This window comes from Triturus cristatus, chromosome 6 (genome assembly GCF_964204655.1).
Source record: "Triturus cristatus chromosome 6, aTriCri1.1, whole genome shotgun sequence".
NCBI classification, from domain to species: domain Eukaryota; kingdom Metazoa; phylum Chordata; class Amphibia; order Caudata; family Salamandridae; genus Triturus; species Triturus cristatus.
In genome coordinates this window covers 27911303-27936058 of record NC_140589.1, presented here as the reverse complement: position 1 = coordinate 27936058, position 24756 = coordinate 27911303, and the positions used below count along the sequence as shown (strand labels likewise).

Sequence of the window (24756 nt, the reverse complement as noted above, 5' to 3'; positions counted from 1 at the left end):
CGTATGCAAAAAGTGATTTTTAGCGGAGGTCGCTATTTGTGTGACTTTTTCAACTCACAAATAGACGGAAGCGTTTGGGGAACCGCTGTACTCCTTCCACGGTATTACCTTCTATTGGCAATATCATGTACAGAGACAGCTTCCTACGGGTGATTATAGGGCTTTTTAGTAGAACTTCTCCCCGAGGCTTGCATGGCACAGTGTCTGTGCATGAAATATACCTTTTGAGAAAATGGTCCCTTTCAATCTCCATACCGAGAGACGAAAACTGGAGAAAGTCTCCATTGAAAAGGGATAATGGCTAAGGGGAGAGGGAGCTAATGGCGGTACTCATCGCTGTTCTGTTGCCAACTGATGTGGTAAGGGAAACCGAGGCAGTGGCGTAACGAAACTTGAGGGGGCCCCCCTGCAAAGTACATGGAGGGGGCACCCCATTCTCCTCGCCAGTCAAGAGCCCTCAGGCCAGCGACCCGCCATACTGCAGGGGCTCACCCCAGCCATAAAAAAAGGATTCTGGTTCCTCTATTGGTCACATCCGCCCTCTCATCGAGCGATTTACATACATCAGTAAATGCTGCTGCGCCCTCCAGCAAAGTTACATAACACTGCCTCCAGCCAGCCCACCAAACACATCCTCCTACTTGATGAGCCACCTTCAAGCGAAGCCCTCTCAGTTAACCACCTCCAAACTCAGATCACTTCCGTCGTGCCTGCCACTAACTCATCCATTACACTCTACCCTCACCCCTATGAAACCCGCAATTATGCTTTTCTGCCCGCCTTTAAAACCACCCCTCGGATGTCACTGCAAACCTGTGACCGCCGCCTACTGCTCCCCTGTCCATCACCCACAGAAAGACTGATGACCGGTCACCATCTAACCACTGCCTACCAGTAAAGACAGAGCCTTTCAGCTGCTGGCCTCCCCAATGCCACTATGGAAGTTTTAAAAATGTTGAACAATCTCTGCAACTGACCACCTCAAAACATTTCTTCCTGCTAGCCTATACGGCATCAAAGCCGTTCCTGCTACTTTTCATCCTCTGCATGATGCACACAATAATATCAAATGTACAAAGGGTCAGATTTTTGTTTCCTCACGCCAACATCAATTTACACTATGTACCCCACTAAACCATACCTGCTGTCAAAGGCAAACCAGATCCCATATGTAGCACCAGTCAACAAGTACCCCAAGGACAAACACCAGAGAGAATGAGCGATTCATGAATTAAACCTACAATGACAACGTAGCATTTCCCCACCAACTGTCAGCCCAGCAAAGTCTGCAACCGCACAGTAGCCATCAATACCAGCAACGTCTAAAGCGCATTTCCACTTCCTTTCTTTGGCAGCTCCTGATACATATACGTATGCCTTCTGGGCGCCATCTACCACAGACCACAGCATTCTTTGTGTCCCTAAGACTAACCGAATGCTGTCGGTGAACGCTTCTCTTCCCCCTTCCTTACTAATAACTAATGGAGGATAACGAAAAAAAAATATAGTATTTTCTTATGCAAATAGCGTATCAAGAACTTGCTGCCCACAGTCCTCGCCAGATCCACCCAAATCAATATTCTGCTATCGCACCATCCTGTCACCCCTATTATTATCTGAAGATATTTTTTTATCCCTTCCTTGAACTGGGAAAAGCAATACTTTGCACAAAAACCAGTCCCTTTAAAACCTTTGCTACTTACAGACTCGCAAAGCACTTCCTTGTTTTACTAACTGTTGTAAAGCAAACGGATAACTCATTCTAGGATTGGGATTATTGTTTAGAGGTGTGGAAGTTAATACTGAGACATAGGATGATTTTTTGCATACACTCGTTCTTCCCTGCATGCGCACACAAAGCAACATTACAATTTAGCTAAACAAATTGTTCAGAAATGTACCGGAAGGTAAAGAAACAGCCCAAATAATGTTTACAAAGAAAAATAGACAATCGTCAACTTTATACCCCATGACATAAAAGCCTTAGCGTGCACAGCTTGCTCAAATCCACGCTACCTAATTCTACCAAACTCAGCACATTTGAACATCTCATAATTCCATGCCACACAATTCAACTATAAATAATTTAACCCTACATTCCATACCACATAATTACAATCCTAAAAATGAAAAAACATATATTTCTACTTCACTCCATACCACATAAGTCCACATCACATAATAACATTCCACACAACTTAATAGCACTCCAAACCACATAATTGCACTCCACACAACAAAATTTAAGTATACATAATTCCACTTCAACCTATATAATTATACGTCACACAACATATTTACACTCAACTTTAAAACACAGAATTACCCTCCACAAAATACAACTCTGCAACATGCTACATAATTCCACTCCGCACAATTATACACCACACCAAGCCACATAATTCCACATGTCTCACAATTCCACAATTCATCCCCACACAATTCATCACACATAATTACTCCACATAATACCACTCAGCACCACATAATTAACCTTCACATAATTATGCTCTCATCCATATTGCATAAATACACTCCACATAAATCTAGTCTATGCCACGTAGCAACATTCCACATACACTCGTTCTTTCCTGCATACGCACAAAAAGAAACATCACAATTTAGCTTAACAAATTGTTCAGAAATGTACCGGAAGGTAAAGAAACAGCCCAAATTATTTTTACAAAGAAAAATAGACAATCGTCAACTTTATACCCCATGACATAAAAGCCTTAGCGTGCACAGCTTGCTCAAATCCACGCTACCTAATTCTACCAAACTCAGCACATTTGAACCTCTCATAATTCCATGCCACACTATTCAACTATAAATAATTTAACCCTACATTCCATACCACATAATTACAATCCTAAATATGAAAAAACATATATTTCTACTTCACTCCATACCTCATAATTCCACATCACATAATAACATTCCACACAACTTAATAGCACTCCAAACCACATAATTACACTCCACACTACACAATTCAAGTACACATAATTCCACTTCAACCTATATAATTATACGTCACACAACATATTTACACGCAACTCCAAAACACAGAATTACCCTCCACAAAATACAACTCTGCAAAATGCTACATAATTCCACTCCGCACAATTATACACCACACCATGCCACATAATTCCACACGTCAATTCCACAATTCATCCCCACACAATTCATCACACATAATTACTCCACATAATACCACTCAGCACCACATAATTAACCTCCACATAATTATGCTCTCATCCATATTGCATAAATACACTCCACATAAATCCAGTCTGTCACGTAGCAACATTCCACATAACTACACTTCACACCATGCCTCATAATACCACTCAACATAATTTTCACCCAGCAGCGAACACTTCCACGTCACACATTTCAACTCTACACATTTCCATTCCACACCACATAATTCAACAACAAACTACATAATTCAAACCAACAACAGAATTACATAACACACCACATACATCCAATCTACACCACAAAATTCCACATCATGCTATAATATTTAACAGCACACCACATAAGTAAACTCCACTACATACTACTCCACAACGCAAAATACCATTCCAGATAATCTCATTCCAAGACGCACAATCCCACTCCATGACACACAATCCCACTCCACATAATTCCAGTACACTCAATACCACACAATTACTATCCACATAATTACATTATTTCGCTACACAGATCCAATCCACACAATACAATTCCACAACTAACAATTCCAATCCAAACCACATATGTCCACTTGACACCACACACATTCACTCCACTCCAATCAGAAAACACATAGGTAAAATACACTGTCCTTTACAATGTCAATAGCTCTAACTCTCACAAATGCAAGACCAATTGCATTGCAAATGCTTGTTTACCTTCCAATGTGACCGAGCAGATCCTGTTCATTTTTTTTATTTTTATTTATTTTATGGAGTTTTATATAGCTCGAACTTGACCCGTATCGGGTATCATAGCGCTTCACATGAGCACCAGTTGCGTTACATGAGGACACATTCATATTTGTTAGGCACAGGTAGATTAAGTGATTTGCCCAGAATCACAGGATGTTCAGCGTCATTGTTGAAACTCGAACCCAGTTCCCCAGATTCGAGGTCGACCGCCCTATCCGTTAGGCCAACTCCTCTCCCAAGTATGAGTAAGAATAGGCGTAAGAAGGGCTAAGCAGAAGAGCTGAAGTATTTAGATGTAAAAGTAGTGGAAGGTAGGTTAAAGTAGGAGTATGCAGGAGTAAGAGTGCAAGTAGGAGTAGGTAGGACTAAGTTAATGGTAATAAGGGCATTGGTAAATACGGTAGCAAAAGTAAGAATAGCAGTTAGAAGACGTGATAGGAGTAAGAGGAGAAATGAGTAAGAGCAGGAGGAAATAGGCGTAATAAATTGTAAGTGGAAGCAAGAGTATGTTGGAATAATAAAACGTAAGAGTGGGAACAAATATGAGGTGTAAGAGAAAGGTAAAATTAAGAGGTTACGTAGCACAGTAAGAGGAAGTATGCAACATATGAGTAGAAACAAAAATCAGCAGTAGGCATAAGTAGGAAAAGTTAGTAAATTAAGTGCAGGATTAATGAAAGTAAGATTGAAAGAGACCAAGATGAGAAAAGAAAGACGAAGACAGCAAATCCTTCCATATTCTTCTATGACTCCAGTGCTAACAAAGCATGACATGCTTTTCATTTTATGTACACATCAGATGAAGAGCAAGGACCTTCCATTAAGCGTTATTGTAACACGCTTCAGTTGGTAACTTGCGTGCAGCTGAAATAGGTACAATTTATGTGTTTTATAGCGCTCACAAACAGCATAAGCGTGTTTCTTGGCACTATTTCAACAAAAGTTAACACTATGCCACTGGCAGAGGTGCAATTTGTTTTATTAATGGGTTGCACACAGACCGGTCTCTGTGAAGTGCTGTTCGACGAAAAAGTGCAAGAAAAGACTTCTTAATACCACGTGAGCAGCACTTCAGAACTGTTTGGATAAAGCTTAGCCGATGCCCGGGAGCCGAATAGTGATTTTTGTGTGTCTCTGGCGCCCAGTAGCAGTGCGTTTACCCCGAGGGCCACATTTGGCATGTTCTGATTTGAACTCACCATTATAGAGAGAATGTAATACTAGGTCATTTATTGTCACATGCAACAAGGGTTGTCAATCCCGGCCCCCTTTCTCTGTAGTCCCCGGCACCTGTTTAGAGGTGGACAGGAAGGAGCCCTCTCTCCTTCCAGCACAGCAAGCAATACCACAGAACAGCGCCAAGACCAACACAAACGGCTCCCGGTAGCTCAGCTCATGTGCCCCGGTAGATGTGAGGCTGTGAGCTGATGAGTAAGAGGTTTAGGAGCAGGGTGAGGAGCTGGCAGCCTACACCAGGGTGGAGCAACAGCACCGAGGCGTCTACAGCAACAGGGGACGGGTCTCCTCAGCTCCGAAGTGTGAGGCCAGCACGTGGGAGCCATGCAGCGGCAGCCAATGCTTGTGAAGCAAGTAATCAAGCATTGGCAAAGGTAAAATAAAACCAAGCTAGTGCCAACTAACACGAAGGGTGGGACGGGGAATGGTAAAATTGGGGGCAGGAGGCAGGCCCGGCTCCAGGAATTTTTATTTGGGTGGGCCAAGGGTACATTCGGGTGGGCCACTGCTGGCCCAATTTATCGCTTATATATCTAGCCAGGCCTGCTTCTGGGCCCTCCTTTATCTCTCCTTACTCTTACAAGGCACAGTAAAACGCACTCTTTTCAAAGTCTCTTTCTAAATGTTATCACTCTCAAAAAGTGCTTTTCTTCCATGCAATGTCCCTTTGATGGGAAGAGGAAGTTTCTAAGGTGGGAGTATCAAGCAAGTGACACTACCCGGGCTTCCTCTGTGCGAGCCTTCAGGGAGAAACCCTCTTCATTACTACCTCCACCTGACCTCTGACTCTGCAGCGCACTCTCTTACAGGCTTGATTATCCACTTTTCTACCACCCTTCTCCATCACACCTTATCTCACACCTGACCTTGGGCCCTAGCCCCATATCAGCCACCATTCAGTTCCACTTTCACTATTCCCAGTAAAAAACAATAGTAAAATCACCTTCAAACTTGAAACATTGAATATAGCAGTAAAAATAATTAGCATGCATGATAAAGTATGCTCCACAGTTGTCCTAATCACCTGACTGTTAATTAAATAAATGAAAACAGAAAGGCCATGACAGGGCGGCTTTATTGCTGGTGCAAACGTCTTTTTGACCTCTTTTTTGACCTTTTTCTCTGTAGATAGCCTAACTACCACCCTCCACCAGTGTCCCCCATCTTTCTGTAGCTCCCCCACACCCCATGACCTCCTCCTCAGATTCCCTCACTGCCACCCTCCACCAGCGCCCCTCATAGCTTCGTATTTCCCCCCACTCCATGACCTCCTCCTCGGATTCCCTGCCACCCTCCACCAGTGCCCCTCATCTCTCTGTAGTTCCCCCCCCCCATGACCCCCTCATCAGATTCCTTCACTGCCACCCTCCACTAGTGCCCCTCATCTCTCTATAGTTCCCCCACCCCGTGACCTCCTCCTTGGCTTCCCTCACTGCCATCCTTCACTAGTGCCTCTCATTTCTCTGTAGCCCCCCCACCCCATGACCTCCTCCTCAGATTCCCTCACTGCTCCCTCAACCAGCGCCCCTCATCTCTCTGTAATTCCCCCCGAGCCCCATGACCTCCTCCTCGCATTACCTCACTGCCACCCTCCACCAGTGCCCCTCATCTCTCTGTAGTTCCCCCCCACCCCTGACCTCCTTCTCAGATTCCCTCACTGCCACCCTCCACCAGTGCCCCTCATTTCTCCATAATTCCCCCCACCCCCATAACCTCCTCCTCAGATTCCTTCACTGCCACCCTCCACCAGCAACCCTCATCTCTCCGTAGATCCCCCCACCCGTGACCTCTTTGGATTCCTTCACTGCCACCCCCCACTAGTGCCCCTCAGCTCTCTGTAGTTCCCCCACCTCATGACCTCCTCCTCCGCTTCCCTCACTGCCAACCTCCACTAGTGCCCCTCATTTCTACATAGCCCCCCCACCCCATGACCTCCTCCTCAGATTTCTTCACTGCCGCCCTCCACCAGTACCCCTCATCTCTCTGTAGTTCCCCTCCACCCTGTGACCTCCTCCTCGGATTCCCTCACTGCCACCCTCCACTAGTGCCCCTCATCTCTCTGCTGTTCCCCCCACCCCGTGACCACCTCCTCTGACTCCCTCACTGCCACCCTCCACCAGTGCTCCTCATCTCACTGTAGCTCCCTACCCCATTACCTCTTCCTCGTTTTCCCTCAATGCCACCCTCCACTAGTGCCCCTCATCTTTCCGCAGCTCCACCCCCACTCCAGGACCTCCTCCTCGGCTTCCCTCACTGCCACTCTCCACTAGTGCCCCTCATCTCTCTGTAGTTCCACCCACTCCGTTGACCTCCTCCTCTGATTCCCTCACTGCCACCCTCCACCAGCGCCCCTCATCTCTCCGTAGCTCCCCACCCCATGACCTCTTCCTCGTTTTCCCTCAATGCCACCCTCCACTAGTGCCCCTCATCTCTCCGTTGCCCCTCTCTCATATCCATTCCATTTGTTGTACAGCGCTACTCATATGAGTGTAGGGTGTCACAGTACTTTACATAACAGCACGCATTATACAGAGACAATAGATCAGTCTATGGGGAATGTCACATAAGCCAATGAGGATTACAAGGTGTAGAAATCACGTCATCCATACTGGTGGGCAATATATTTTACGGGGGTTTGGACTGGAGAAGCACAAACTCAGGATTTAAAGAGTACTCCAGTGGTTGGGGGTCAGCTTTACTGATTACAATGTATAACTGCCCAAACAAACTCTTTTTGACAACATTAGAATAATGAAGGAATGGAGAAGTTCTAACTATATCACAATACAAAAAAGCGAAGTTTGTATGCAGCTCTTTAAAGACAGTTCATAGGTCACTGTCCTATGTTAGGATAGTAACTTCTGAACTGCAAGTAACACAAGGATATCTGTGACAGAGGTAGTAACCCACTGAGCTATTCCCATAAAATTCAGTTTATCAGCACTTAAAAGCTACCAACAGACAAATGGTTACTCTGCAGCAGGATCGTAAATCACCAGTTATCTGCACAGTTTTTATTGTAGTTGTACATCGGTGGCAGATTCACTGGGAGGGCCATGGCTCATGTTTGGGTGGGCCAGGCTCATGTTTGGGTGGGCCTGGCCCACCCGGCCCACCCCACCCTCTAGAACCGGGCCTGGCAGGAGGTAACATATCCTGCACTTGTTAGTGGTGTGAGACAAAGAAAAGGGTCAGGGACAGGAGGATATTTACAGCTGGGACTAATTAAAGTCCCAGATAACCTATCTGTAGAAATGTAAATGCTGCATTTTAAAACATATCAGGCATTTGTTATCAACCCACAACATAGCATGTTTTTTGAAGGAGCTCACAATGAAAACTCACAATTTAAACTGCTAGACTTACCGACAACGCTGCAGAATGTTATCTGTCCTGCTCTTTACAAGTCTAACCTCTCTCCCTGAAAGCCCCGGTGTTTCTGAAGAGTGCGGGGCCCCCTCCCTTTTCCGGCCGGGCTCTGACTGAAGAGAAACAATGTAACTTGTTACTTTGTTTCTCTTCAGTCCTGCCCTGGGTCAGCGGGAGGAGCTCTGAGCAGGCTGCAGAGTGCACCTGCTTTCTAGAGCAAGCATTTCTCTCCCAAGCTCTTTACCGAAGAGCTGAGGGGGCCCCCTTCACCTAACCGAAGACTGGGGGCCCCCCCCGCACCGCGGGGGCTGCGGGGGCGTTTGTTACGCCCCTGAACCAAGGTCTCCTTGTCTAGCATGGAATGACAAACACCAATTGTACCCTCTCCCTCACAAGCCTTGCAAGGGCCTTGGAATCAGAGGGACTGGAGGGAATGAATAGAGAAGGCCTGTCGGTCATTGACTCAATAGGCCAGAAGATCCCGAAACCTTGACAGGTATCTTGGAAGATGAGTGTTGTTCAGGCTCATAAAGAGATCCATCTGCAGGGCAACTGACCTGTGGAACATGACAGGATTTAACACAAATCCCTGGGGAAATGGAAAACTCTGCTTAGGCCTGTCAAAACAGAACTCCATTGACATATACAGTTCTCAAGCTCAATATATCATGCTTATCCCATTATCAGATCTTTCTGGTCATATGACTGAGAGAGTGGGAACCATTCCCAATTTGGTGTTTTTAAATAAGACATGGCTACCCTGTTGTCTGTTCCAATGAGTACAGATGTGTCTAGAAAGAGATGAGAGAATGTCTGAAATGCCATACAGATCACCATTAACTCCCTCCAGTTGAACGATCATTTTCTTTTCCTAATTCCCCACACACTCTGGTGCCAATTCCGATCCGGTAAAAACCGGGTACGAACCGTCGGACGGAGCCTTTTCTCCGTCCGACTCGTACCCGGTGCGAAATCCATCCGAAAATGCAAGTACGAATCATACGGAAACACCATTTCCGTACGATTCGAACAAAACACCGACCGAACAGAAACTAAACACAATTCCGATCCTGAAAGGAGCCGACGTGACGTCGGTACGCATCCAGCCTACGTTTCACGAACCAGGAAGTACGATTCGAACCGACGTCATCCCGCACGGAAAATATTTACCGGCTGCCAAAAACTGCCGGGAAATCAGGACGACACACGCAAGGAGCAGCTGGACGCGACGAACAGACATGGACCCGAACCTACGTGCCATCCCTGCCCTCCTAGCAGTCCACCTGGCGTACAGGAACCGACGCAGACGCCGCAGAAGGTCAGCACAACAACCAGGGGCAAAGGGGGGGGCAGGGGCAGGACACACAACACCAACACATGGTACCAAATCACACATGGCCTGGACATACCTGACCATCAGGGCCTGGTCACTTCCAGGGGGTGGGGGCAAGGCCAGCAACGCAAGCGTCCGCCACAACGGAAGTGGATGGTCACGCGAACCGGTACGTACCCTACCCAGGCCGCAAGAGCGTGGGTACGGAACGTACCACGCGTCCCCCTACGTCACTCCAACAATAGCGGTACGGCCCGTACCCACGTCAGAAAGGCCTTGGTACAGCTCGTACCAGCATTGCTGGGGTCATGTAGGGGTACGCGTGGTACGACCCGTAGCCACGCCCCCAAGGCCTGTGTACGGTGCGGACCCCACGGCCCGCAACAATGGTGGGACGCACCGTACCCACACACCAAAGGCATGGGTACGGCCCGTACCCAGGCACGCAGAGCGTGGGCAGGGGTATGTACGGACCGTACCCCCACCCGTGGAAGTACGGCCCGTACCCCCACCCGTGCATGTACGCCCCGAACCCCCACTCGTGTATGTACGCACCCAAGCGCCACCCGTGTATGTACGCCCCGAACCCCCACCCCACCCTGGTATGTACGCCCCGAACCCCCACCCGTGTATGTACGCCCCGAACCCCCACCCCACCCTGGTATGTACGCCCCGAACCCCCACCCGTGTATGTACGGACCGAACCCCCACCCCAGCCGTGTATGTACGGACCGAACCCCCACCCCAGCCGTGTATGTACGCACCAAACCACCACCCGTGTATGTACGCCCCCGAACCCCCCCCCAGCCGTGTATGTACGCACCGAACCACCACCCGTGTATGTACGGACTGTACACGCGCTTGTACGGTCCGGATCACAATATGGGCGCTGGCGTATGCGTACGCCACAGTAGTACGGACCGTACAAGCGCGTGTACAGTCCGTACATACACGGCTGGTGGTTCGGTGCGTACATACACGGCTGGGGTGGGTGTTAGGTGCGTACATACACGGCTGGTGGTTCGGTGCGTACATACACGGCTGGGGGGGGTTCGGGGGCGTACATACACGGCTGGTGGTTCGGTGCGTACATACACGGCTGGGGGGGGTTCGGGGGCGTACATACACGGGTGGGTGTTTGGTGCGTACATACACGGGTGGGGGTTCGGGGCGTACATACGCGGGCGGGGGGTGGTGGGGTGTTCGGCGCGTATGCGGGCACATGTCTCCATGGTTGCTATGGGAGTTCGGTTCGGACGGTGTTTTTTGCGTACGGTTGTGAAATGGGGAGGACGGGAGGGATCGTACTTGCGCAGTCGGACTTTATTTTTCCGCACGGTGGGTTTCTCGCCCGGGGACGTGTCGGTGACTTTTCCCGACCCGAGGACGTGTGGGGAAATCTTCCCAATGCGATTCGTATGGACTTTTTTCCGTTCGAATCGTACTTGGCAGTTTGTACGCTACTTTGACGATTCGGACGGAAAAAAATCCGGATACGAGTCGGACGGGGAATTTTTTTACCGGATCGGAATTGGCACCCCTGTGTGGGAAGGCTGTGTAAGACTGCCCCTGGTCCATAGTGCTTGAATCAGCTGTGATAACAATGGGACTGGGATAAGCGAACATTGTTTCCCTATTTGAGGACATCGGATCCATCCACCAAGCTGCCAGATTTCAAATTCTGTTCATCACTGGAATCATGTGCAGGTAGCTGTCCTCTTGGGGGACCCAATGAGTCAGGAGGTTGAGAACAAAGTCCCTTAGATGTAGGTGTGACCAAGGAACAACAGCTTGCTGCCTAAAGTAAAGAACAAATTGAAAAATGTACTTTAATCTTGGAAGTGTAGACATACTATGAACCCTGTGGAGCAGTGTCAGAGAAAAAGATTACATTTACCATGTCTGTCTGTATCTTGCAACCATTGTCTTGCTGGCATCCCCACTCTGGTCAACAGCTCTGTTAGATGAACATGGACTCTTCATGGACTCTGGTGGTGTTGAAGACTGCTCCTACATACTACAGGTTCTGACACAGGATTAGGTGGGACTTTCCCCAATTGATGATAGATCCAAAATTCTGAACTGTTGTTTGAGTGTCCTTCAGAGCCTGTTCCCAGGATGAGGCTTGAATCAGCAGATCATCTAAGTAAGGATGGACTATGAACCCCTGAGAATGTAGTATCCTCAGAAACAATAGCCAGGTCCTTTGTAAACACCTTGGAGAGATATTGGGGCTGAAGGGCAGGACCTGAAACTGCTAGAGCTGAAGACCCACGGCAAATATGTGATACCTCTGGAAAGAAGTAACTGGAATAACTTTAAGAGAGTGTCCTGGAGATCTTTTTTAGTTGGAAATTCCCCAGAGTAAAGGAATCACTTGTAATTTGTGAATTTCGAATTACATTCTGGCAATGAAGATTTTGAGGAATCGGAGTTCCATGATCATTCTGTAATTCCCAGAGGGCTTCTTCTCCAGAAATATATTAGAGTACCATCTTTCCCATCTCTGAGAATTGGAAGCGAGTATAATGCCCTACTTCGTGAAAAAAGTGGAAATACTCTCACACAGAAACTACTTTAAGTCCGTCTCTGAGGGCCATGCTGTGTATAGTAAATAAGGATCCAGAAAGAGTGGGGAAACTTCGATAGAATATCCCTGTGAAATGATCCGAAGGACCCAACTGTCTGAAATTCAGTCCCTCCCTAGAAATAAAGGAGTCGACACCCAAACGGGATGACTTATTCCTGGGACTAGTCAGGAACCTTATTATTTTTGTAAATCCCTTCCTCCAGATTGACATGAAGAAGAGTTAGAGTGGACACCTCATTGCTGAAACTTTGAATTGTTCTGGTTCAAATCAGATCCCCTCTTCCTTTGTCATATCATCTCTTCCCACATTTAGAAGACTTTTGCTTTGAGCGGAAGGTTTGAGAGCGTATTTGAGATTTAAAATATTTATGAAGCACATCTTCTAACTCCTCAACAAATATTCTATTGCCAGAATAGGGCATTCTCAACAAATAGGCCTTTTGAGCAATTTCGGCCTTCCAACTTTAGAGATGGAGGTGTCATCTAGCAGCCACTGCACTAGCCGAAGGGGAAACGTCCTTTACCCTGCATGCATTACTCCGCAGTGCCATTACACTGCAGTTTTTACTCTGCAAAAGCTTTTACAACGCAGGGATTTACACCGCAAACTATTACAACACAGTCCCCAGATTTACCCCACGGTGGAGTTAGAATAGTAAATTGCGTTGTAAAGGGGAATGCATTGTAATAGTTTGCGGTGTAAAGCGCTGCATTGTAAAAGGTTTTACGGAGTAAAAACTGCGGGGCAATGGCAAGCGGAGTAAAAGTGTGCGGGGTAAAGTGTCCTATCCGGCAGAAGCCATTGCTCAAAGCAATTATGTGTTGAATATCAAGTCTGATAATTATCTGGCTTGAATTTCCATTCTGCTGGACAGCTGTGAGAAATTTTGCCCTTCAAGAATAGTAGAAAATATATGTAGAATAGAACATCTGTGTCATATTGCTAAACTAAGACCAACATATCTCTTTATGGAACTTTCTACCTTCTTATCAGGGTCTGGTAATGACACCTCCTTAGAAAGAAGAGACGGCTTGGCTTCCCTGTGATACCAGACATTAGAGGATCAACAGTCAAAGCCTGCGGAAGTTCAGTGTAGGTGTAGAATCTCCCCATGAATCTTGGTACCGAGACCCTATCAGGGTCCTCCACTCTCCTTTTAAAAGGTTCATAACCGCAGGTATGATAGGAATTCTGTGAATAAGTGGTCTGTGAAACTCTCTTAATCAGCCAGAGCTGGTACCAGGCTAATCATCCTCGACAGGTAAATGGAGATTTGAGGATAAATATGTAATGTAATGTGTACTTATGTACTAAAGATCTTCCTTCTGAATATAATTACCCCTAGGAGTGTGACTACTGAGGAATGACCTACTCAGCGGTTTTCCTGCCACAGGATTATTATATCTACCACGCATGCGCAAGGACCGCATGTCTGGTCTTCACGCACGCGCATGAACTTACAGACACCCCAACACACACCTGTTACAACTTGTGACCGGATGCAGGCACCGCCTCAACGAAACTTGCCAGGACTACAAATGGAACCCTCATTGTGTGGCGGTCCTTTCCAGACAGGAGGACGGTTGGGGTAGGTTCGTAAGAGGCCACACCGGAGCTAAATTGTAAGTAAACACCTAGGGCGCACCTGGGGTACTAGTGGCAGACTTTACCCCGATTTTGACCACAGGGTCAATACGTATTTACATGCCATTACTTACTGGGAGATCCTCTGTGTTTCTTTTTAGCACAAGAAGGTGTGAACGCTCGTCCCCTAGTCTATGGAGCACCCTTCTCCTCATATTTAGGTGAATGTTGTGTGATATAATGTAGGGGTGTCTACTCACTGGCTCAGACACTTCCGGTGGATGAGCTGTTACGACCCCGCACTGAATAATTACTTGCACATTAACGCTGTAGTTCACCAGACCCTCCACGGTAGGTGTATGGAACCATTGGGTGACTCCGATCGGTGATGGGAGGCCCCCCACATACCAGGATATATATCCTGGGTCTGGCCATACTTTTACTTATCGTCGAGACCCCATTGCTTTCCGATCACTCATGAGTGGGTTTTTTGTGTTCCCTTTAACATCGTAACCATGTACTCAGTCTTTTTCTCTTTGCGTCCAATTTATGGACAGATGTGGAAAACTTTGTCATATTGTTTTTCCCTTCTCATTTCTCTTGTCGTTTTTGTTCCCCTAGGCTCATATCCAGGAGTGACTTTCAATCTGACACAACAGATAGCAGGGCCATGGAGTCCCTGGACGCCCGGATATATACTGTGGGTATTATCCCCCAGATCACTTATTGCACTTCATATTTGGTCCTGAGGAAACGCCACGGATCCGGTTGGACCGCAGGGGCGCGAAACATGTCGACCACATTGACCACATTTTAGTAATCTCGTGGGACATTAACCCCATTAGGGTAACACCTAACCTACGGGTTTTTTAGTATGTCAAGGGTGCTATTCCTTGTCTTTATTAAACAACATTTTCAAGCAACCCTTAGACATTTTTAATTTATCACATCACAAACACATCTGCACCACTGCCCCCCCCCTATTTTTAGGACCCAAACCACACACCCGCATGCACCTAACGGCATTTTCTCTTAAAAAGATCTCCGCTAAAGTGACCCTTCGGGGGACCCGTGGGGCATTGCAGCACCGGCCCGACGAGGAGCAAAACGCCCGATGATGAAGAAGCATGACACCTCTCGGGGTGTGTGAGTGCAACAAGAGAAATGAAGCTCTGCTTCCCCCTCCAATATTTGGGTCTTATTAACCCTAGGACCCTCTCTTCTCAACCTTTTTTGAGTCTTCTTTCATTTCCTTCCCTTGTTTTTTGGAACAGTGTCTCCTTTTTTGATTGATACAGACGACATACGGAGCACAGACACTGGACCATAACTAGCTCCTGGTCCCCCCCCCCCATTTTCTTGTTTATATAGATAAAAGGTTTCCTCAATCAGTGTCAGCTGATTCCTTGTTGAACAATTTCGTTTGGCACAAGTCAATGGCAGAGGATAATATGATTCTATGATAGGATGCCATTAGGTTTGAGGGTATTAAACTGTTTGGTCCTGAGTTGGACGAGAAACTGCAATTTCATTCAGCCAGTCTCTATCTTCAGGTACTGGTTTCAAATCGAATAAATTTCTTAGACAACCTTCATGGTATCTATATAATCAGAGTTCACATAGACATAAAGGGAAATAAATCCCTTAAACCTCAAATTGATAACAAGGGCAGGCCACCTTAAGGAAATAAGAGGCCCAGGTACTGACTATGGTGAAAGTGGCCTAGTTTGCATAGTGGCCTTATTTCCTAAAGCAAGGAAACAATCAATACCAGACTCTTGGGTCCTCCGAATAGTGAAGAAATGTTACAGGCGAGAATTCATTTCCACGCCACCAAACAGGGACAACATTCATACTTGAAATCCATTGAATACGGAAAAGTTGGAATCACTAAAAACATCAATTCAAACTTTATTCAAGAAGAAAACCATAATTCAGGTTCCTGATCATCAGCAAGAGAAAGAGACCAATTTGAGGATACTTCTGGTTCCAAAAGTGAGGGGGGCTATTGCCTAGTGATAGATCCCAAGAAAGTAAACAGATGGATAAAGAATGCACACTTCAAAATTGAAACAGTTCAGATGATAACGCCTATGGTTCCCTCAAAACGTAACATGGTAACTACAGACTGAGTGGGCGCATATTTCCACATTCCCATAGCAGTCAAACACTAAACGTTTTTAAGGTGCTGTGTTTTTAACATCCACTATCAGTTCCAGGTGTTGCCCTGGGGATCAAATCTGCCCTGAGAGTATTCGCTAAAATGATGGCTCCCCTGCAAGAAAAATTATGGATCCATCTGCAAAATCCGCTCATTTTCCGTATCTGGATGATTGGCTGCTGGTGGCCAGAATAGAACAAAAAACTGTAGAGGAAGCCGAGCTCATGGAGGGCTGTCTAAAATCACATGGCCTCATCCTCAATTATGCAAAGTGCCAACTTTAAACAATACTCTTGATGGTATGTCCATCACCTTCAGGACAGAGAGTAGAGGTTGAGACAGACCTTACGCAAAATAGAACGAAGCCTCAGCGAGGTTAGACGACCTCATATGTCTTCCTAATTCCTTGGCCGAGAATAGAATACCTCTACTGCCACATCTGCTCAAATTCTGGAGACCAGCATCATTGAACTTCGAGACAAGGATTTCTGTTGAGAGACAAGTCTTGTTGTAGCTCATGTGATGGGGGCAGATCTCTTTGAACAAAGGGTTTCAATTGAACCCAAATCCCCTCTCATTCTAATGACAGATGCCAGTCTGGCAGTTTGGAGAGCCACACTGGGAGCTCGCAAAGTGCAAGAAAGATGGGCTCGGGAACAGAAGCAACATTCCTCAAATTGGAGAGAATTTTCAACAACCTAGGAAGCCTTGAAAACCTTCCACAGCATTTTCAACCGAAACCAGCTACTGGTTCTAACAACAGACATTTGAGTGGCCATGTGGTACATGAACAGACAGGTGGGTCAAATCCATCCTCCTTTAATCTGGTAGTGGTGCAATACCGGATTTGGACATAGTAATGTCTTCTATCCCTGACAGTCAGATATATCAAGGGGGGAGACAATGGTCAACAGTTTGCATCCTACCAGGACCTGTGCCTTTCAGAGAGATATTCAAGGAGATATATTGAAGATTTGTGGAACCATTCTAGGAGCTTTTTGCATCCTCTCAACAACATTTTTCATTCCGATTCCAACTACGGGTGCATGGGGGGGATATTCTAACATATTGGCCCTGCCAACTCCTTTATGCCTTTCTTCCCACATTCACAAGTTGTTCCTGAGATTTCAAAGACAAAAGGCAGAAGTGGTGTTGGTGGTCCCATTCTGGCCAAGGTGGTCCTCGCTCTCTCTGCTTCTCTCGATATCTCTAGGTCCTCATTGGAGAGTTTCATTTTCTCCTTCTTTTCTAGTGAACCAGGAATCCCTTCTACAAGCTCACTTATCTCTATTGATTTGGAGAATGAAATCTGTGGTGATGAAGAGGAGAGGAGCTCCCTATCATCTACTCTCAGTAATCCAAGAGTCTAGACCGCCTTCCACATTGTCACTGTTAGACCTGGCACCATTGGCGTGGGTCTCCCTTCCATTTTTCGCTTTTGTCTCCTCTGTGTTTGCTGGTGTTAGATGCTCTGGGCGTTGTGCCACTGCCATTCAGTGCCACAGCGTGAATGCTCCTTATTGTAAATTGACTGTATGAATAGGTATAATCCTAATTCACCCAAGGAACATGATAGGAAAGTCGAATGTAGTATGCCTGAGCTCCGAATATTAAAGTGCATCTTTTAGTGACGATTATTTGTATATTCTAGGATTAAAAATACCATTTTTAGGAAGCAGATATTTTCTTGCCTAAACCTTCCAGTGTGCTCTGCTGTTATGTGTATTGGCTGTCTGGTTTTGGAGGGTCAGGGCAGGCTGAGCCCGACCTGGATTGAATAGAGAGATCTGCAGTGGAGTATGGGGAGGTGTGACCCTTTGATCTGGGCAGGGTTATGCCTGGCAAGGTGAATGCTGGCTCCACCTCCCACTGTGCCTCTGATGGCAGACCCCCTCTTCCTGAAAGGCAGGATGCAGCCTTGTAAACAAAGTGCTCCAGGACGACACCAAGCTGGTTCTGGCTGGGTTCAGTGATTTGTGACTTTTTGAGAACAAAGACTTTTGGGGTATAAAGATCTGTGCTAAAACCCCTACATGGTGTGTTACTTCTGGATGTCAAGACAAAACTCTGTCCGTGTAACTAGAGGGAAAGGACTTTGAAACTTTCATCCATCTTGCTGAAGCGACTACCCAAGGGCCTGATTTGAACTTGCCTCCTGCTGAAGTCTCAGGGACATTAGACTTCACCCATCAGCCGTCTGGATTCCTATTTGAGAGGGATTCTACTCGCAGGTGAGGCCTCTGTTGAGAATTCCAGAGCCTCTGTTTCTACTGCGGGGAACCCGGGCTGGAAGTCATCACATCGCTAGCGGGCAGACGCAGCTGAGGAGCTGTTGCCACTGAGAACCTGCATTTGCCTGTGTTACCAAAGTCATCGTATCGCTATTGTGGGCCACCGCAGCTGAGGAGCTGTTGCCGCTGAGAGAACGCATTTGCCTGTGTTACCAAAGTCATCGCATCGCTATTGTGGGCCGCCGCAGCTGAGGAGCTGTTGCCGCTGAGAGCCCGCATTTGCCTGTGTTACCAAAGTCATCGTTATAGCTATTGTGGGCCGCCGCAGCTGAGGAGCTGTTGCCGCTGAGAGCCCGCATTTGCCTGTGTTACCAAAGTCATCGCTATCGGGATGTATGACGTTACAACGCATACATTTACATCGCGGTACATTACATCGCGGTTTTGACAACGCAAGTCATTACAACGACTTGCGTTGGAGGGCGCTGGACTTAGGAGTAGTATAATTTACTATTCCAACTCCAGTCTACGTACAGTAGGGAAGGTGTTGGATAGTAAATTATACTATTCCTTGTCCTAGAGCGCCATCTAGCACAAGTCGTTGTAACGACTTGCGTTGTAAAAACCGCGATGTAATGGCATCGCGATGTAATCCTCGCGGGGTAAACGATGTTTCCCTCGCTATCGTGGCCCGCTGCAGCTGAGGAGCTGTGCCGCTGAGTGCCCGCATTTGCCGTCCTACGAGAATCATCGCTATTGCTATTGTGGCCCGCTCCAGCTGAGGAGCTGTGCCGCTGAGTGCCTGCATTTGCCGTCCTACGAGAATCATCGCTATTGCTATTGTGGTCAGCTGCAGCTGAGGAGCTGTGCCGCTGAATGCCCGCATTTGCCGTCCTGCGAGAATCATCGCTATCGCTATCGCTACTGTGGGCCGCTGCAGCTGAGAAGCTGTGCCGGTGAGTGCCCGCATTTGCTGTCCTACGAGAGTCATCGCAATCGCTATTGCGGGCCGCTGCAGCTGAGGAGCTGTGCCGCTAAGTGCCTGCACTAGTCCCCACTTTGAGGATCTTGTTAGGACCTGCATGTGCCGCTGGGTGCCCGCCTTTAAGCCCCGTCCCAGGATTATCATGAGTGCACGCCGCGGACCGCTACAGCTGGGAACTGTGGCCGCTGCGAGTCCTCCTGTCATCAACGCGTCTTCCTTGTGAGGCTGCGTGCCGTGCCCCTTTAAATCTCAGGTACATTGTGCACCACCGGGTCGTGTGGACCCTGGCCTCGAACTAAGTTCGTTCCACACGCTTTCTGAGTGCCTCTATTGCTTTTGAAGGGAATCTGTAATTATTTGGATTGTGGCTCCTTGAGCGCTTTTAAGCCTCGTGTTCAGTCTATATAAACATAACTATTTTTCTATAACTGCTTGTGGTGTCCCTTTGTAGTGTCTCCACTGCGTTGTTGTGTAGGGTCATAAATGCTTCACACACTGCCTCTGAGATAGGCCTGTCTGCTCGTGCTACGTTACCACAGGGTTGAGCAGGGGTTATCAAAGGGTGTAGGCTGCTTACTCTGACTTAGGAAGAAGGGTCCCTACTTGGACAGTGGCTAGCCATTGCCAACTAGAGGCCTCCATTTCTAACAGTCATCATGTTATATGCAATGGAAGAATTTCTAAAACTGCTGTTTAAAAAAAAACAAAGCTCTCCAAATTGATTGTGAGATTGGCACAATATTTAGTTTGTGTTTGATGATTATACTAAGTTTGTCAGAGGGCATGTTGAGTCCTGCTCTATTCGAAAACCAAAATAAAATTGAAAGTTTGAGGTACAACTCCACCATGCTGACATGACCGTCTGCCAAACTTTCAAAGCATTTATTGACACCACTGCGTTTCTTGTAAGTGAAAGAAATGTTTGCTGGGATGGCAGACATCTCAAAATTTGGCATGCAGGTACACCCTCAGGGTGTCCTTTATTCCGTCGCCCCAGCAGAGCAAATTCCTGTTGTGCAAACTCTCAATCAGGACTTTAGTTCTTTAGCTGCGGAGAAGTTTCTCCATCTCTAGAAATGTGATTCTCCCACTTGTTCCTCCTGGGATTTACCTTTGGTCTTTAAAGTCATTCAAAGTTCACCTTTGGAGCCTTTATCTATGGCTCACACTAGAGGTTGTATTTTTGATCCCCTTATCATTACACAGGAGGAATGGTGAATGAGGTGCGTTGTGGTGTAAACCTCCAGGTTTGAGGGTTTTAAAAGATGGCATCATTTCGAGAACTGACCCGGGTCTCCTAACAGAGGTGTCCTCTTTGGGCCATCGGCACTAGGAATTCTCCTGCCTTCTTTTTTCCTAATCCCTCTTCTCATGATGAAATAAGGAGGGTGGTCGTGATATACTTAAGTTGTACCAAGAGCTTCAGGAAAACGGATGGACTGATATTCACCTTCAGAAGTGTCACCCAGGGATGTGAAGCTGCTGGCATCACTACCGACAGGTGGAGAGAGAACGATTTCAACAGTTTATGAGGCTTCCGATGTTACTCCATCCTTGAATATCAAGGGCAGACCCAAGAGGTGTAGCGGCCTCCACGGCTGACCTTAAAGGGGTTTCTTTGTCAGAGATCTGTCAAGCAGGTACCTGGGCCCCTCCTAACAGCTTGCAGAAACATTACAAACTTCAGGGAGTGGGGCTGGGGGAGCATAAGTTTGGTCAGAAGGTTTTGCAGCTTGCATTCTTAGAGTAGGATTCACTATTACCTTGTTTTTCACTATTAATAGTTGAGTTTATGGCAGTAATAGTGGCTTGTGTGGTTCATCGTTGGGGGTCCTCATAAGTAAATGACTGGGATGAGGACGTTAGGACTTGGTGATAATGCCCCGGTTACTTACATCACAGTCAGTGTAGAAGGCCCTCGCTCCCGGGGGCTGCTGGCCTCAGAAGATAACCTTGGAGCTCAGAAGAGGTGTGGAAGGCCCTCGCTCCCGGGGGCAGCTGGCCCCAGAAGACAACCTTGGAGCTCAGGATGAGGTGTGGAAGGCCCTCGCTCCCGGGGCGGCTGGCCTCACAAGACAACCTTGGAGCTCAGGATGAGGTGTGGAAGGCCCTCGCTCCCGGGGGCTGCTGGCCCCAGAAGACAACCTTGGAGTTCAGGATGAGGTGTGGAAGGCCCTCGCTCCCGGGGCTGCTGGCCCCAGAAGACAACCTTGGAGCTCAGGGTGGGGTGTGGAAGGCCCTCGCTCCCGGGGCTGCTGGCCTCAGAAGGCAACCTTGGAGCTCAGGATGAGGTGTGGAAGGCCCTCGCTCCCGGGGCTGCTGGCCTCAGAAGACAACCTTGGAGCTCAGGGTGGGGTGTGGAAGGCCCTCGCTCCCGGGGCTGCTGGCCTCAGAAGGCAACCTTGGAGCTCAGGATGAGGTGTGGAAGGCCCTCGCTCCCGGGGGCTGCTGGCCCCAGAAGACAACCTTGGAGCTCAGAAGAGGTGTGGAAGGCCCTCGCTCCCGGGGCTGCTGGCCTCAGAAGACAACCTTGGAGCTCAGGGTGGGGTGTGGAAGGCCCTCGCTCCCGGGGGCTGCTGGCCCCAGAAGATAACCTTGGAGCTCAGGGTGGGGTGTGGAAGGCCCTCGCTCCCGGGGCTGCTGGCCTCAGAAGATAACCTTGGAGCTCAGAAGAGGTGTGGAAGGCCCTCGCTCCCGGGGCTGCTGGCCTCAGAAGACAACCTTGGAGCTCAGGGTGGGGTGTGGAAGGCTCTCGTTCCCAGGGCTGCTGGCCTCAGAAGACAACCTTGGAGCTCAGAAGAGGTGTGGAAGGCCCTCGCTCCCGGGGGCTGCCAGCCTCAGAAGACAACCTTGAACCTCAGGAAGAGGCGTGGGCCTGGTCGTGACTTAGACGGCTCTTGGAGGGTGGGCTGATGCCATGTCCACTCCCATGGCCTGGGTTTGCTCCTGTGAGTGAGGTGGGATCCTCATAGGTATGACTGTGAGAATACAGACATAGGATAATGAAGGCTGCTGGTAGGTGAACGGGCCAATAATGCTGCCAGATTACTCAGAGAGGTTAGTAAGGAATGGGCCTAGTGAGATGAAGAGGAGGTCAGGTGCATCTTCAACTCTTCCCTAACTTGGAGGCTGGAAAGACTCACTCTGCTCTCACTGCGTCCTCTGCACCTATTTGATGCAAGTGACAAGAAATACTTGAAATAATGTGAGCGGCCTGTGCGGCATATGGACTGTAGTTATGACACACTCACCTTGTGCTCCTCGGCAGCCTCCTCTATGGGACACACTGCATGAGCCCGGTGCTCTCTGGACTCTCGGCAGACCACACACAGGAGGGTGTCATCCTCTTCGCAGAGCAGCTGCAGCCTCTGCTGGTGTTTGGGGCACAGATGCTCGTCTTCGGGTTTCTCGGGTGGTGAATTCAGTCCGGACATTTCCACGATGTTTCTCAGCTCCCTGTTCGGCCGCAGGGCAGCCTCTCGGGATACCGTCTTGCACAGGGGGCAGGAGCGGTCCGAGACCGGCCCCTCCCAGCACTGAGTGATGCAGGAGCGGCAGAAGCTGTGTCCACACTCGATGGACACCGGGTCCGTGTACAGCTCCAGGCAGATGGAGCAACAGACCTCGTCTCGGACGCTCTGGAGCCTCGCAGCTGCCGCCATGACCAGAGCGAGCGACGGGTGTGGGCCTCCTCCGGCGCTGAAGCTGGACTTTGAAGTGCTTCCAGCTTCCCTGACAGTCCAGAAGGTGAACAAGAGGGAGTGTCTGTATCTGGGGCGGGGTGGGGTCTGCGTGCCATGGAGCAGAGCTGGGCCCGAGTGTGGACTCTGAAGTGCTTCCCGCTTCCCTGACAGTCCACAGACGAGGGAGTGTCAGGGCACTGGCTCTTCTGGAAGACTGCGAGGCCGCGTAGAGTTACAGAGAGGTCAGAACTGGCCGCGCTCTCTTGCATCAGAACAAACCCGCTGAGCTACCCTTACAGAACCGAGGACACCTCCCTGGGTGGGGCTCTCCCCCTCTGAACACCCTGAAAATCTACTGTGAAGGAGACCCTGCGGATGGAATGTTCACCTCAGGTCAACCACTCTCACAGAGACAGCCACTCTCACAGAGACAGACACTCTCACAGAGACAGACACTCTAACAGAGACAGACACTCTAACAGAGACAGATATTATACAGAACCAAGGACACCTCCCTGGGTGGGGCTCGTCCCCTCTGAACACCCTGAAAATCTACTGCGAAGGAGACCCCGAGGATGGAATGTTCACCTCAGGTCAACCACTCTCACAGAGACAGCCACTCTCACAGAGACAGATATTATACAGAACCAAGGACACCTCCCTGGGTGGGGCTCTCCCCCTCTGAACACCCTGAAAATCTACTGCGAAGGAGACCCTGCGGATGGAATGTTCACCTCAGGTCAACCACTCTCACAGAGACAGACACTCTCACAGAGACAGACACTCTCACAGAGACAGACACTCTAACAGAGAGAGATATTATAAAGAACCGAGGACACCTCCCTGGGTGGGGCTCTCCCCCTCTGAACACCCTGAAAATCTAATGCGAAGGAGACCCCGAGGATGGAATGTTCACCTCAGGTCAACCACTCTCACAGAGACAGACACTCTCACAGAGACAGCCACTCTAACAGAGACAGACACTCTCACAGAGACAGACGCTCTCACAGAGACAGACACTCTAACAGAGACAGATATTATACAGAACCAAGGACACCTCCCTGGGTGGGGCTCTCCCCCTCTGAACACCCTGAAAATCTACTGCGAAGGAGACCCCGAGAATGGAATGTTCACCTCAGCTCAACCACTCTCACAGAGACAGACACTCTCACAGAGACAGCCACTCTCACAGAGACAGACACTCTAACAGAGACAGACACTCTCACAGAGACAGACACTCTAACAGAGACAGATATTATACAGAACCGGAGGACACCTCCCTGGGTGGGGCTCGTCTCCTCTGAACACCCTGAAAATCTACTGCGAAGGAGACCCCGAGGATGGAATGTGCACCTCAGGTGAACCACTCTCACAGAGACAGCCACTCTCACAGAGACAGATATTATACAGAACCGGAGGACACCTCCCTGGGTGGGGCTCGTCCCCTCTGAACACCCTGAAAATCTACTGCGAAGGAGACCCCGCGGATGGAATACCCACCTCAGGTCAACCACTCTCACAGAGACAGACACTCTCACAGAGACAGCCACTCTAACAGAGACAGATATGCAGAACAAGCATTTGTGATGCAACAGGTCTCGCTTTTGCGCGAGTTTGAGCTATTGACATTGCAAATAACAAT

At 48.4% G+C, this 24756-nt stretch overlaps 1 protein-coding gene across 3 annotated transcripts in view; it reads right to left on the bottom strand.

The window, feature by feature from the left end:
- Positions 1-23142, bottom strand: part of LOC146813676 (E3 ubiquitin-protein ligase TRIM39-like) — a 457192-nt gene extending 434050 nt beyond the window's left edge. For all 3 annotated transcript variants that reach the window (XM_085610175.1, XM_085610176.1, XM_085610177.1), the window contains exon 1: positions 22683-23142. In XM_085610175.1, coding sequence (XP_085466301.1) covers positions 22683-23093 — 411 coding nt within the window. In that variant the 5' untranslated portion in view covers positions 23094-23142. The remainder of the gene's footprint in view (positions 1-22682) is intronic.
- Positions 23143-24756: the final 1614 nt, after the last annotated feature.